We start from the raw sequence: 15,862 nt of genomic DNA on the forward strand, positions 1-15,862 counted from the left end.
AGCCCGACTTTCTGTTTTTATCTGTTCTTACACTGAGAACCACACTGCCAGACATTCAGTTTTTATTTGTTTTTACACTGAGAACCACACAGCCTGATGTTCTGTTTTTACCTGTTCTTACACTGAGAACCACACAGCCTGACTTTCTGTTTTTTATCTGTTCTTACACTGAGAACCACACAGCCTGAAGTTGTTTATCTGTTCTTACACTGAGACCCACACAGCCCGACTTTCTGTTTTTATCTGTTCTTACACTGAGAACCACACTGCCAGACATTCAGTTTTTATTTGTTTTTACACTGAGAATCACACAGCCTGATGTTCTGTTTTTACCTGTTCTTACACTGAGAACCACACAGCCTGACTTTCTGTTTTTTATCTGTTCTTACACTGAGAACCACAAGGCCTGACTTTCTGTTTTTATCTGTTCTTACACTGAGAACTACACAGCCTGATGTTGTTTTTTAACTGTTCTTACACTGAGAACCACACAGCCTGACTTTCTGTATTTATCCGTTCTTACACTGAGAACCACACAGCCTGACTTTCTGTTTTTTCTGTTCTTACACTGAGAACTACACAGCCTGATGTTGTTTTTATCTGCTCTTACAGTGAGTGCCACACAGCCTGACATTCCATTTTTATCTGTTCTTACACTGAGAACCACGCAGACTGACGCTGTTTTTTTATCTGTTCTTACACTGAGAACCACACTGCCAGAAATTCAGTTTTTATTTGTTTTTACACTGAGAACCACACAGCCTGACGTTATGTTTTTAGCTGTTCTTACACTGAGAACCACACAGCCTGACTTTCTGTTTTTTATCTGTTCTTACACTGAGAACCACACAGCCTGAAGTTGTTTATCTGTTCTTACACTGAGACCCACACAGCCCGACTTTCTGTTTTTATCTGTTCTTACACTGAGAACCACACTGCCAGACATTCAGTTTTTATTTGTTTTTACACTGAGAACCACACAGCCTGACGTTCTGTTTTTACCTGTTCTTACACTGAGAAACCACACAGCCTGATGTTCTGTTTTTACCTGTTCTTACACTGAGAACCACACAGCCTGACTTTCTGTTTTTTATCTGTTCTTACACTGAGAACCACAAAGCCTGACTTTCTGTTTTTATCTGTTCTTACACTGAGAACTACACAGCGTGACGTTGCTTTTTTATCTGTTCTTACACTGAGAACCACACAGCCTGACTTTCTGTTTTTTCTGTTCTTACACTGAGAACTACACAGCCTGATGTTGTTTTTATCTGCTCTTACAGTGAGTGCCACACAGCCTGACATTCCATTTTTATCTGTTCTTACACTGAGAACCACGCAGACTGACGCTGCTTTTTATCTGTTCTTACACTGAGAACCACACTGCCAGACATTCAGTTTTTATTTGTTTTTACACTGAGAACCACACAGCCTGACTTTCTGTTTTTTATCTGTTCTTACACTGAGAACCACACAGCCTGAAGTTGTTTATCTGTTCTTACACTGAGACCCACACAGCCCGACTTTCTGTTTTTATCTGTTCTTACACTGAGAACCACACTGCCAGACATTCAGTTTTTATTTGTTTTTACACTGAGAACCACACAGCCTGATGTTCTGTTTTTACCTGTTCTTACACTGAGAACCACACAGCCTGACTTTCTGTTTTTTATCTGTTCTTACACTGAGAACCACACAGCCTGAAGTTGTTTATCTGTTCTTACACTGAGACCCACACAGCCCGACTTTCTGTTTTTATCTGTTCTTACACTGAGAACCACACTGCCAGACATTCAGTTTTTATTTGTTTTTACACTGAGAATCACACAGCCTGATGTTCTGTTTTTACCTGTTCTTACACTGAGAACCACACAGCCTGACTTTCTGTTTCTTATCTGTTCTTACACTGAGAACCACAAGGCCTGACTTTCTGTTTTTATCTGTTCTTACACTGAGAACTACACAGCCTGATGTTGTTTTTTAACTGTTCTTACACTGAGAACCACACAGCCTGACTTTCTGTATTTATCCGTTCTTACACTGAGAACCACACAGCCTGACTTTCTGTTTTTTCTGTTCTTACACTGAGAACTACACAGCGTGATGTTGTTTTTATCTGCTCTTACAGTGAGTGCCACACAGCCTGACATTCCATTTTTATCTGTTCTTACACTGAGAACCACGCAGACTGACGCTGTTTTTTATCTGTTCTTACACTGAGAACCACACTGCCAGACATTCAGTTTTTATTTGTTTTTACACTGAGAACCACACAGCCTGACGTTATGTTTTTAGCTGTTCTTACACTGAGAACCACACAGCCTGACTTTCTGTTTTTTATCTGTTCTTACACTGAGAACCACACAGCCTGAAGTTGTTTATCTGTTCTTACACTGAGACACACAACCCGACTTTGTTTTTATCTGTTCTTACACTGAGAACCACACTGCCAGACATTCAGTTTTTATTTGTTTTTACACTGAGAACCACACAGCCTGACGTTCTGTTTTTACCTGTTCTTACACTGAGAACCACACAGCCTGACTTTCTGTTTTTTATCTGTTCTTACACTGAGAACCACAAGGCCTGACTTTCTGTTTTTATCTGTTCTTACACTGAGAACTACACAGCGTGACGTTGCTTTTTTATCTGTTCTTACACTGAGAACCACACAGCCTGATGTTGTTTTTTAACTGTTCTTACACTGAGAACCACACAGCCTGACGTATTTTTATCTGTTCTTACACTGAGAACCACACAGCATGACGTTGCTTTTTTATCTGTTCTTACACTGAGAATCACACAGCCTGACTTTCCATTTTTATCTGTTCTTACACTGAGAACCACGCAGCCTGACTTTCTGTATTTATCTGTTCTTACACTGAGAACCACACAGCCTGACTTTCTGTATTTATCTGTTCTTACACTGAGAACCACACAGCCTGACTTTCTGTATTTATCTGTTCTTACACTGAGAACCACACAGCCTGACTTTCTGTTTTTTCTGTTCTTACACTGAGAACTACACAGCCTGACGTTGTTTTTATCTGCTCTTACAGTGAGTGCCACACTGCCAGACATTCAGTTTTTATTTGTTTTTACACTGAGAACCACACAGCCTGACGTTATGTTTTTAGCTGTTCTTACACTGAGAACCACACAGCCTGACTTTCTGTTTTTTTTATCTGTTCTTACACTGAGAACCACACAGCCTGAAGTTGTTTATCTGTTCTTACACTGAGACCCACACAGCCCGACGTTCTGTTTTTACCTGTTCTTACACTGAGAACCACACAGCCTGACGTTCTGTTTTTACCTGTTCTTACACTGAGAACCACACAGCCTGACTTTGTTTTTTATCTGTTCTTACACTGAGAACTACACAGCGTGACGTTGTTTTTATCTGTTCTTACACTGAGAGCCACACAGCCCGACGTTCCGTTTTTATCTGTTCTTACACTGAGAACCACACAGCCCGACGTTCCGTTTTTATCTGTTCTTACAATGAGAACCACACAGCTTGACATTGTTTTTTATCTGTTCTTACACTGAGAACCACACAGCCTGACGTTTTATATTTGTTTTTACACTGAGAACCACACAGCCTGACATTGTTTTTATCTGTTCTTACACTGAGAACCACACAGCCTGATGTTGTTTTTTAACTGTTCTTACACTGAGAACCACACAGCATGACGTTGCTTTTTTATCTGTTCTTACACTGAGAACCACACAGCCTGACTTTCCATTTTTATCTGTTCTTACACTGAGAACCACACAGCCTGACTTTCTGTATTTATCTGTTCTTACACTGAGAACCACACAGCCTGACTTTCTGTATTTATCTGTTCTTACACTGAGAACCACACAGCCTGACTTTCTGTATTTATCTGTTCTTACACTGAGAACCACACAGCCTGACTTTGTTTTTTCTGTTCTTACACTGAGAACTACACAGCCTGACGTTGTTTTTATCTGCTCTTACAGTGAGTGCCACACTGCCAGACATTCAGTTTTTATTTGTTTTTACACTGAGAACCACAGCCTGACGTTATGTTTTTAGCTGTTCTTACACTGAGAACCACACAGCCTGACTTTGTTTTTTTTATCTGTTCTTACACTGAGAACCACACAGCCCGACATTCTGTTTTTACCTGTTCTTACACTGAGAACCACACAGCCTGACGTTCTGTTTTTACCTGTTCTTACACTGAGAACCACAGCCTGACTTTGTTTTTTATCTGTTCTTACACTGAGAACCACAAAGCCTGACCTTCTGTTTTTATCTGTGCTTACACTGAGAACTACACAGCGTGACGTTGTTTTTATCTGTTCTTACACTGAGAGCCACACAGCCCGACGTTCCGTTTTTATCTGTTCTTACACTGAGAACCACACAGCTTGACATTGTTTTTTATCTGTTCTTACACTGAGAACCACACAGCCTGACGTTTTATATTTGTTTTTACACTGAGAACCACACAGCCTGATGTTGTTTTTTAACTGTTCTTACACTGAGAACCACACAGCCTGACTTTCTGTTTTTATCTGTTCTTACACTGAGAACTACACAGCCTGACTTTCTGTTTTTTCTGTTCTCACACTGAGAACTACACAGCCTGATGTTGTTTTTATCTGCTCTTACAGTGAGTGCCACACAGCCTGACATTCCATTTTTATCTGTTCTTACACTGAGAACCACACAGCCTGACTTTCTGTTTTTTATCTGTTCTTACACTGAGAACCACACAGCCTGAAGTTGTTTATCTGTTCTTACACTGAGACCCACACAACCCGACTTTGTTTTTATCTGTTCTTACACTGAGAACCACACTGCCAGACATTCAGTTTTTATTTGTTTTTACACTGAGAACCACACAGCCTGACGTTCTGTTTTTACCTGTTCTTACACTGAGAACCACACAGCCTGACTTTCTGTTTTTTATCTGTTCTTACACTGAGAACCACAAGGCCTGACTTTCTGTTTTTATCTGTTCTTACACTGAGAACTACACAGCGTGACGTTGCTTTTTTATCTGTTCTTACACTGAGAACCACACAGCCTGATGTTGTTTTTTAACTGTTCTTACACTGAGAACCACACAGCCTGACGTATTTTTATCTGTTCTTACACTGAGAACCACACAGCATGACGTTGCTTTTTTATCTGTTCTTACACTGAGAATCACACAGCCTGACTTTCCATTTTTATCTGTTCTTACACTGAGAACCACGCAGCCTGACTTTCTGTATTTATCTGTTCTTACACTGAGAACCACACAGCCTGACTTTCTGTATTTATCTGTTCTTACACTGAGAACCACACAGCCTGACTTTCTGTATTTATCTGTTCTTACACTGAGAACCACACAGCCTGACTTTCTGTTTTTTCTGTTCTTACACTGAGAACTACACAGCCTGACGTTGTTTTTATCTGCTCTTACAGTGAGTGCCACACTGCCAGACATTCAGTTTTTATTTGTTTTTACACTGAGAACCACACAGCCTGACGTTATGTTTTTAGCTGTTCTTACACTGAGAACCACACAGCCTGACTTTCTGTTTTTTTTATCTGTTCTTACACTGAGAACCACACAGCCTGAAGTTGTTTATCTGTTCTTACACTGAGACCCACACAGCCCGACGTTCTGTTTTTACCTGTTCTTACACTGAGAACCACACAGCCTGACGTTCTGTTTTTACCTGTTCTTACACTGAGAACCACACAGCCTGACTTTGTTTTTTATCTGTTCTTACACTGAGAACTACACAGCGTGACGTTGTTTTTATCTGTTCTTACACTGAGAGCCACACAGCCCGACGTTCCGTTTTTATCTGTTCTTACACTGAGAACCACACAGCCCGACGTTCCGTTTTTATCTGTTCTTACAATGAGAACCACACAGCTTGACATTGTTTTTTATCTGTTCTTACACTGAGAACCACACAGCCTGACGTTTTATATTGTTTTTACACTGAGAACCACACAGCCTGACATTGTTTTTATCTGTTCTTACACTGAGAACCACACAGCCTGATGTTGTTTTTTAACTGTTCTTACACTGAGAACCACACAGCATGACGTTGCTTTTTTATCTGTTCTTACACTGAGAACCACACAGCCTGACTTTCCATGTTTTATCTGTTCTTACACTGAGAACCACACAGCCTGACTTTCTGTATTTATCTGTTCTTACACTGAGAACCACACAGCCTGACTTTCTGTATTTATCTGTTCTTACACTGAGAACCACACAGCCTGACTTTCTGTATTTATCTGTTCTTACACTGAGAACCACACAGCCTGACTTTGTTTTTTCTGTTCTTACACTGAGAACTACACAGCCTGACGTTGTTTTTATCTGCTCTTACAGTGAGTGCCACACTGCCAGACATTCAGTTTTTATTTGTTTTTACACTGAGAACCACAGCCTGACGTTATGTTTTTAGCTGTTCTTACACTGAGAACCACACAGCCTGACTTTGTTTTTTTTATCTGTTCTTACACTGAGAACCACACAGCCCGACATTCTGTTTTTACCTGTTCTTACACTGAGAACCACACAGCCTGACGTTCTGTTTTTACCTGTTCTTACACTGAGAACCACAGCCTGACTTTGTTTTTTATCTGTTCTTACACTGAGAACCACAAAGCCTGACCTTCTGTTTTTATCTGTGCTTACACTGAGAACTACACAGCGTGACGTTGTTTTTATCTGTTCTTACACTGAGAGCCACACAGCCCGACGTTCCGTTTTTATCTGTTCTTACACTGAGAACCACACAGCTTGACATTGTTTTTTATCTGTTCTTACACTGAGAACCACACAGCCTGACGTTTTATATTTGTTTTTACACTGAGAACCACACAGCCTGATGTTGTTTTTTAACTGTTCTTACACTGAGAACCACACAGCCTGACTTTCTGTTTTTTCTGTTCTTACACTGAGAACTACACAGCCTGACGTTGTTTTTATCTGCTCTTACAGTGAGTGCCACACTGCCAGACATTCAGTTTTTATTTGTTTTTACACTGAGAACCACAGCCTGACGTTATGTTTTTAGCTGTTCTTACACTGAGAACCACACAGCCTGACTTTCTGTTTTTTTTATCTGTTCTTACACTGAGAACACACAGCCCGACATTCTGTTTTTACTGTTCTTACACTGAGAACCACACAGCCTGACGTTCTGTTTTTACCTGTTCTTACACTGAGAACCACCAGCCTGACTTTGTTTTTATCTGTTCTTACACTGAGAACCACAAAGCCTGACCTTCTGTTTTTATCTGTGCTTACACTGAGAACTACACAGCGTGACGTTGTTTTTATCTGTTCTTACACTGAGAGCCACACAGCCGACGTTCCGTTTTTATCTGTTCTTACACTGAGAACACACAGCTTGACATTGTTTTTTATCTGTTCTTACACTGAGAACCACACAGCCTGACGTTTTATATTTGTTTTTACACTGAGAACCACACAGCCTGATGTTGTTTTTTAACTGTTCTTACACTGAGAACCACACAGCCTGACTTTCTGTTTTTATCTGTTCTTACACTGAGAACTACACAGCCTGATGTTGTTTTTTCTTCTGCTATTACAGTATATTTGTTTACCACTGAGAACCACACAGCCTGACATGTGTTATCTGTTCTTACACTGCGAACCACACAGCCTGATGTTGTTTTTTAACTGTTCTTACACTGAGAACCACACAGCATGACGTGCTTTTTTTATCTATTCTTACACTGAGAACCCACACAGCCCTGACTTTCATTTTTATCTGTTCTTACACTGAGAACCAACAAGCCTGACTTTCTGTATTTATCTGTTCTTACACTGAGAACCACACAGCCTGACTTTCTGTATTATCTGTTCTTACACGGAGAACCACACAGCCTGACTTTCTGTATTTATCTGTTTCTTACACTGAAAACCACACAGCCTGACTTTGTTTTTTCTGTTCTTACACTGAGAATACACAGCCTGACGTTGTTTTTATCTGCTCTTACAGTGAGTGCCACACTGCCAGACATTCAGTTTTTATTTGTTTTTACACTGAGAACCACAGCCTGACGTTATGTTTTTAGCTGTTCTTACACTGAGAACCACACAGCCTGACTTTCTGTTTTTTTTATCTGTTCTTACACTGAGAACCACACAGCCCGACATTCTGTTTTTACCTGTTCTTACACTGAGAACCACACAGCCTGACGTTCTGTTTTTACCTGTTCTTACACTGAGAACCACAGCCTGACTTTGTTTTTTATCTGTTCTTACACTGAGAACCACAAAGCCTGACCTTCTGTTTTTATCTGTGCTTACACTGAGAACTACACAGCGTGACGTTGTTTTTATCTGTTCTTACACTGAGAGCCACACAGCCCGACGTTCCGTTTTTATCTGTTCTTACACTGAGAACCACACAGCTTGACATTGTTTTTTATCTGTTCTTACACTGAGAACCACACAGCCTGACGTTTTATATTTGTTTTTACACTGAGAACCACACAGCCTGATGTTGTTTTTTAACTGTTCTTACACTGAGAACCACACAGCCTGACTTTCTGTTTTTATCTGTTCTTACACTGAGAACTACACAGCCTGATGTTGTTTTTTATCTGCTCTTACAGTGAGTGCCACACTGCCAGACATTCAGTTTTTATTTGTTTTTACACTGAGAACCACACAGCCTGACGTTATGTTTTTAGCTGTTCTTACACTGAGAACCACACAGCCTGACTTTGTTTTTTTTATCTGTTCTTACACTGAGAACCACACAGCCTGAAGTTGTTTATCTGTTCTTACACTGAGACCCACACAGCCCGACGTTCTGTTTTTACCTGTTCTTACACTGAGAACCACACAGCCTGACGTTCTGTTTTTACCTGTTCTTACACTGAGAACCACACAGCCTGACTTTGTTTTTTATCTGTTCTTACACTGAGAACTACACAGCGTGACGTTGTTTTTATCTGTTCTTACACTGAGAGCCACACAGCCCGACGTTCCGTTTTTATCTGTTCTTACACTGAGAACCACACAGCCCGACGTTTCGTTTTTATCTGTTCTTACAATGAGAACCACACAGCTTGACATTGTTTTTTATCTGTTCTTACACTGAGAACCACACAGCCTGACGTTTTATATTTGTTTTTACACTGAGAACCACACAGCCTGACATTGTTTTTATCTGTTCTTACACTGAGAACCACACAGCCTGATGTTGTTTTTTAACTGTTCTTACACTGAGAACCACACAGCCTGACGTATTTTTATCTGTTCTTACACTGAGAACCACACAGCATGACGTTGCTTTTTTATCTGTTCTTACACTGAGAACCACACAGCCTGACTTTCCATTTTTATCTGTTCTTACACTGAGAACCACACAGCCTGACTTTCTGTATTTATCTGTTCTTACACTGAGAACCACACAGCCTGACTTTGTTTTTTCTGTTCTTACACTGAGAACTACACAGCCTGACGTTGTTTTTATCTGCTCTTACAGTGAGTGCCACACTGCCAGACATTCAGTTTTTATTTGTTTTTACACTGAGAACCACAGCCTGACGTTATGTTTTTAGCTGTTCTTACACTGAGAACCACACAGCCTGACTTTCTGTTTTTTTTTATCTGTTCTTACACTGAGAACCACACAGCCCGACATTCTGTTTTTACCTGTTCTTACACTGAACCACACAGCCTGACGTTCTGTTTTTACCTGTTCTTACACTGAGAACCACACAGCCTGACTTTGTTTTTTATCTGTTCTTACACTGAGAACCACACAGCTTGACATTGTTTTTTATCTGTTCTTACACTGAGAACTACACAGCGTGATGTTGTTTTTATCTGTTCTTACACTGAGAGCCACACAGCCCAACGTTCCGTTTTTATCTGTTCTTACACTGAGAACCACACAGCCCGACGTTCCGTTTTTATCTGTTCTTACAATGAGAACCACACAGCTTGACATTGTTTTTTATCTGTTCTTACACTGAGAACCACACAGCCTGACGTTTTATATTTGTTTTTACACTGAGAACCACACAGCCTGACATTGTTTTTATCTGTTCTTACACTGAGAACCACACAGCCTGACTTTGTTTTTTAACTGTTCTTACACTGAGAACCACACAGCCTGACTTTCTGTTTTTATCTGTTCTTACACTGAGAACTACACAGCCTGATGTTGTTTTTTATCTGCTCTTACAGTGAGTGCCACACAGCCTGACATTCCATTTTTATCTGTTCTTACACTGAGAACCACACAGCCTGACGTTGTTTTTTATCTGTTCTTACACTGAGAACCACACAGCCTGACGTTCTGTTTTTATCTGTTCTTACACTGACAATCACACAGACTGACGTTGTTTTTAACTGTTCTTACACTGACAACCACACAGCCTGACGTTCTGTTTTTATCTGTACTTACACTGAGAACCACATAGCCCGACGTTCCATTTTGATCTGTTCTTACACTGAGAACCACACAGCTTGACGTTGTTTTATATGTTTTTACACTGAGAACCACACAGCCTGACGTTCTTTTTATCTGTTCTTACACTGAGAACCACACAGCCTGACTTTCCGTTTTTATCTGTTCTTACACTGAGAACCACACAGACTGACTTTCTGTTTTAATCTGTTCTTACACTGAGAACTACACAGCCTTACGTTGTTTTTATCTGCTCTTACACTGAGAGCCACACAGCCTGACATTCTGTTTTTATCTGTTCTTACACTGAGAACAACACAGCATGACGTTGTTTTTTATCTGTTCTTACACTGAGAAGCACCTGGCCTGATGTTCCGTTTTTCTCTGTTCTTACACTGAGAACCACACAGCCTGACGTTTTTATCTGTTCTTACACTGAGAAGCACCTGGCCTGATGTTCCGTTTTTCTCTGTTCTTACACTGAGAACCACACAGCCTGACGTTTTTATCTGTTCTTAAACTGAGAACCACACAGCCTGACTTTCTGTTTTAATCTGTTCTTACACTGAGAGCCACACAGCCTGACGTTGTTTTATATCTGCTATTACACTGAGAACCACACAGCCCGACGTTCCATTTTTATCTGTTCTTACACTGAGAACCACACAGCCTGACTTTCTGTTTTTCATCTTTTCTTACACTGAGAACCACACAGCCTGATTTTCTGTTTTATATCTGTTTTTACACTGAGAACCACACAGCCTGACGTTCTGTTTTGATCTGTTCTTACACTGAGAACCACACAGCCTGACGTTGTTTTATATCTGTTTTTACACTGAGAACCACACAGCCTGATGTCCTGTTTTTATCTTTTCTAACACTGAGAACGACACAGCCTGAATTTGTTTATCTGTCCTTACACTGAGACCCACACAGCCCGACTTTCCGTTTTTACCTGTTCGTACACTGAGATCCACACAGCCTGACTTTCTGTTTTTATCTGTTCTTACACTGAGAACTACACAGCCTGACATTGTTTTTATCTGCTCTTACACTGAGAGCCACACAGCATGACTTTTTTTTTTTATCTGTTCTTACACTGAGAACCACACATCCTGACGTTCTGTTTTTATCTGTTCTTACACTGAGATCCACACAGCCTGACGTTTTTTTATCTGTTCTTACACTGAGAACCACACAGCCTGACGTTGTTTTATATCTGTTTTTACACTGAGAACCAAACAGCCTGACGTTGTTTTATATCTGTTTTTACACTGACAACCACACAGCCTGAGGTTCTGTTTTTATCTGTTCTTACACTGAGAACCACACAGCCTGACTTTCTGTTTTTATCTGTTCTTACACTGAGAACTACACAGCCTGACATTGTTTTTATCTGCTCTTACACTGAGAACCACACAGCCTGATGTTGTTATATATCTGTTTTTACACTGAGAACCACACAGGCTGGCGTTCTGTGTTGATCTGTTCTTACACTGAGAACCACACAGCCTGAAGTTGTTTTATATCTGTTTTTACACTGAGATCCGCACAGCACGACTTTCCATTTTTATCTGTTCTTAAACTGAGAACCACACAGCCTGAAGTTGTTTATGTGTTCTTACACTGAGACCCACACAGCCTGACGTTCTGTTTTTATCTGTTTTTAAACTGAGAACCACACAGCCCGATGTTCCATTTTTATCTGTTCTTGCACTGAGAACCACACAGCCTGACGTTGTTTTATATCTGTTTTTACACTGAGAACCACACAGCCTGACTTTCGTTTTTATCTGTTCTTACACTGAGAACCACACAGCCTGACTTTCGTTTTTATCTGTTCTTACACTGAGAACCACACAGACTGACTTTCTGTTTTTATCTGTTCTTACACTGAGAACTACACAGCCTTACGTTGTTTTTATCTGCTCTTACACTGAGAGCCACACAGCATGACGTTGTTTTTTCTCTGTTCTTACAGTGAGAACCACCAAGCCTGATGTTCTGTTTTTCTCTGTTCTTAAACTGAGAACCACACAGCCTGACTTTCTGTTTTTATTTGTTCTTACACTGAGAGCCACACAGCCTGACTTTCTGTTTTTATCTGTTTTTACACTGAGAACCACACAGCCCGACGTTCCATTTTTATCTGTTCTTACACTGAGAACCACACAGCCTGACTTTCTGTTTTTCATCTTTTCTTACACTGAGAACCACACAGTCTGATTTTCTGTTTTATATCTGTTTTTACACTGAGAACCACACAGGCTGGCGTTCTGTGTTGATCTGTTCTTACACTGAGAACCACACAGCCTGAAGTTGTTTTATATCTGTTTTTACACTGAGATCCGCACAGCATGACTTTCCATTTTTATCTGTTCTTACACTGAGAGCCACACATCCCGACGTTCAGTTTTTATCTGTTCTTAAACTGAGAACCACACAGCCTGATGTTGTTTTATATCTATTTTTACACTGAGAAGCACCCAGCCTGACTTTCTGTTTTTCTCTGTTCTTACACTGAGAACCACACAGCCTGAAGTTGTTTTTATCTGTTCTTAAACTGAGAACCACACAGCCTGATGTTCTGTTTTGATCTGTTCTTACACTGAGATCCACACAGCCTGACGTTTTTTTTTATCTGTTTTTACACTGACAACCACAAAGGCTGACTTTCTGTTTTTATCTGTTCTTACACTGAGAACCACACAGCCTGATGTTGTTTTTATCTGTTCTTACACTGAGAACCACACAACCTGACGTTCTTTTTTTTTTATCTGTACTTACACTGAGAACCACACAGCCTGACGTTCTGTTTTATCTGGTCTTACACAGAGAACCACACAGCCTGACGTTGTTTTATCTGGTCTTACACTGAGAACCACACAGCCTGATGTTTTTTATCTGTTCTTACAGTGAGAACCACACAGACTGATGTTCTGTTTTTCTGTTCTTACACTGAGAACCACACAGCCTGATGTTGTTTTTATCTGTTCTTAGACTGAGAATCACACAGCCTGACGTTGTTTTTATCTGTTCTTACACTGAGAATCACACAGCCTGACGTTGTTTTTATCTGTTCTTACACTGAGAATCACACAGCCTGATGTTGTTTTTATCTGTTCTTACACTAAGAACCACACAGCCTGATGTTGTTTTTATCTGTTCTTACACTGAGAATCACACAGCCTGATGTTGTTTTTATCTGTTCTTACACTGAGAACCACACAGCCTGATGTTGTTTTTATCTGTTCTTAGACTGAGACTCACACAGCCTGACGTTGTTTTTATCTGTTCTTACACTGAGAATCACACAGCCTGACGTTGTTTTTATCTGTTCTTACACTGAGAATCACACAGCCTGATGTTGTTTTTATCTGTTCTTACACTAAGAACCACACAGCCTGATGTTGTTTTTATCTGTTCTTACACTGAGAATCACACAGCCTGATGTTGTTTTTATCTGTTCTTACACTGAGAACCACACAGCCTGACGTTGTTTTTTATCTGTACTTACACTGAGAACCACACAGCCTGACGTTGTTTTTTATCTGTACTTACACTGAGAACCACACAGCCTGACGTTGTTTTTTATCTGTTCTTACACTGAGAACCACACAGCCTGACGTTGTTTTTTATCTGTTCTTACACTGAGAACCACACAGCCTGACGTTGTTTTTTATCTGTTCTTACACTGAGAACCACACAGCCTGACGTTGTTTTTTATCTGTACTTACACTGAGAACCACACAGCCTGACGCTGTTTTTTTTTTCTTTTCTTACACTGAGGACCACACAGTCTAACGTTTTTTTTTCTGTTCTTACACTAAGAACCACACAGCCTGACGCTGTTTATTTTATTTTCTTACACTGAGAACCACAGACTGTTTTTTTTATCTGTTCTTACACTAAGAACCACACAGCCTGACGCTGTTTATTTTCTTTTCTTACACTGAGAACCACAGTCTGTTTTTTTATCTGTTCTTACACTAAGAACCACACAGCCTGACGCTGTTTATTTTCTTTTCTTACACTGAGAACCAGTCTGTTTTTTTTTTATCTGTTCTTACACTAAGAACCACACAGCCTTACGCTGTTTATTTTCTTTTCTTACACTGAGAACCACAGTCTGTTTTTTTTTTTCTGTTCTTACACTGAGAACCACACAGCCTGACGTTGTTTTTTATCTGTTCTTACACTAAGAACCACACAGCCTTACGTTGTTTTTTTCTGTTCTATCACTGAGAACCACTGTTCTGTTTGAAATTAGCCACACCAGCTAACATTAGCTCAGATTCTCACCTGCAATGTCCATCATTCTTAGGCCTTTTTCACACACTATTTTAAATTGTATATTTAAATTATTAGACTGTGTTAGCGTTGAACAATTACCAAAAGTAAAAGTTAAATAATTTTTAGCTTTGCCCATACAAAGCTCGAAAATAGTATTTATTTCCTGATTCTTCTTTGTATATCGCAAGATGGAAAACCATGTGCTGCATTAGCACCCCCTGCTGGAGCGGCGTGGAGAGGGAGAGGGAGAGAGAGAGAGAGAGAGCGACGTAAAAAATGTCAGATTTTTTTATATATATGCGTGGGTTCTCTCCGGGTGCTCCGCCTTCCTCCGACATCCTCAGACATGCAGGTTTGGTGGACTGGAAACTTTAAATTGCCCGTATGTGCGCGCGCGTGTGTGAATGTGTTAGTTTGTCTATGTGTGGCCCTGTGACAAACTGGCGTCCTGTCCTTAAACGTCTCAAAACAGAACACACCACATCAATAAAAAAGGCAAAATACAAACTATATAATTTGTTGTTGGATGCAAGAAATGATAATACCTTTCATATCAAGATAAAGTGCACTTTATCTTGATATGAAAATAAATAATAATAAAGTAATGACAAAGCTGCAATAACCCCCAACAACCATATATTTTTTATAAAGCTTAAGTACTCTTCTATTAAATAAAATAATTACAAAATAGACTGCTAACATTTGTTTTTTAATTAATAAAAATCATGATTTTTATCCGATAAATTAGAAAATACTGTTATCTAAGCCGAACTTAGACATTCTGAGACACCATTTTGAAGCCATTTACACGGGGATCTTTTTGCTACAAAATTCATCCAAATCCATTGAGCAATTGAAATGGTCAAACTTGTTATGTTTCGGACGCGGTCGGAGTACCGACCCAGCGTTTGAAAGGAGCCAGCATAAAATAAGCAGAGCACGGTTCAAAAGATAACAGAATTTAATAAACATAACAGTGGGGGACGTGCTAAACAACCAAAAATGTCCGCGGTCTGGTGAGGTGGAAACACGGCGCGCTCTCAACAGCGCAAACGGTCCGGAGCCACAGCAGTTCGGACCCAGGGACCCCACAGACACCCCCCAGGTGGCCGCGACAAACCGAGTC

At 40.2% G+C, this 15,862-nt stretch overlaps 1 protein-coding gene across 2 annotated transcripts in view; it reads right to left on the reverse strand.

Annotated features, from left to right (window-relative positions):
- Positions 1–14,902, reverse strand: part of cnot10 (CCR4-NOT transcription complex, subunit 10) — a 205,329-nt gene extending 190,427 nt beyond the window's left edge. Inside the window, exon 1 of one of the 2 annotated variants that reach the window (XM_034173745.1) lies at positions 14,746–14,902. In XM_034173745.1, coding sequence (XP_034029636.1) covers positions 14,746–14,872 — 127 coding nt within the window. In that variant the 5' untranslated portion in view covers positions 14,873–14,902. The remainder of the gene's footprint in view (positions 1–14,745) is intronic. The other variant, XM_034173746.1, reaches the window with a different exon arrangement.
- Between the last annotated feature and the right edge of the window lie 960 nt (positions 14,903–15,862).

This window comes from Thalassophryne amazonica, chromosome 7 (assembly GCF_902500255.1).
Source record: "Thalassophryne amazonica chromosome 7, fThaAma1.1, whole genome shotgun sequence".
Classification (NCBI taxonomy): domain Eukaryota; kingdom Metazoa; phylum Chordata; class Actinopteri; order Batrachoidiformes; family Batrachoididae; genus Thalassophryne; species Thalassophryne amazonica.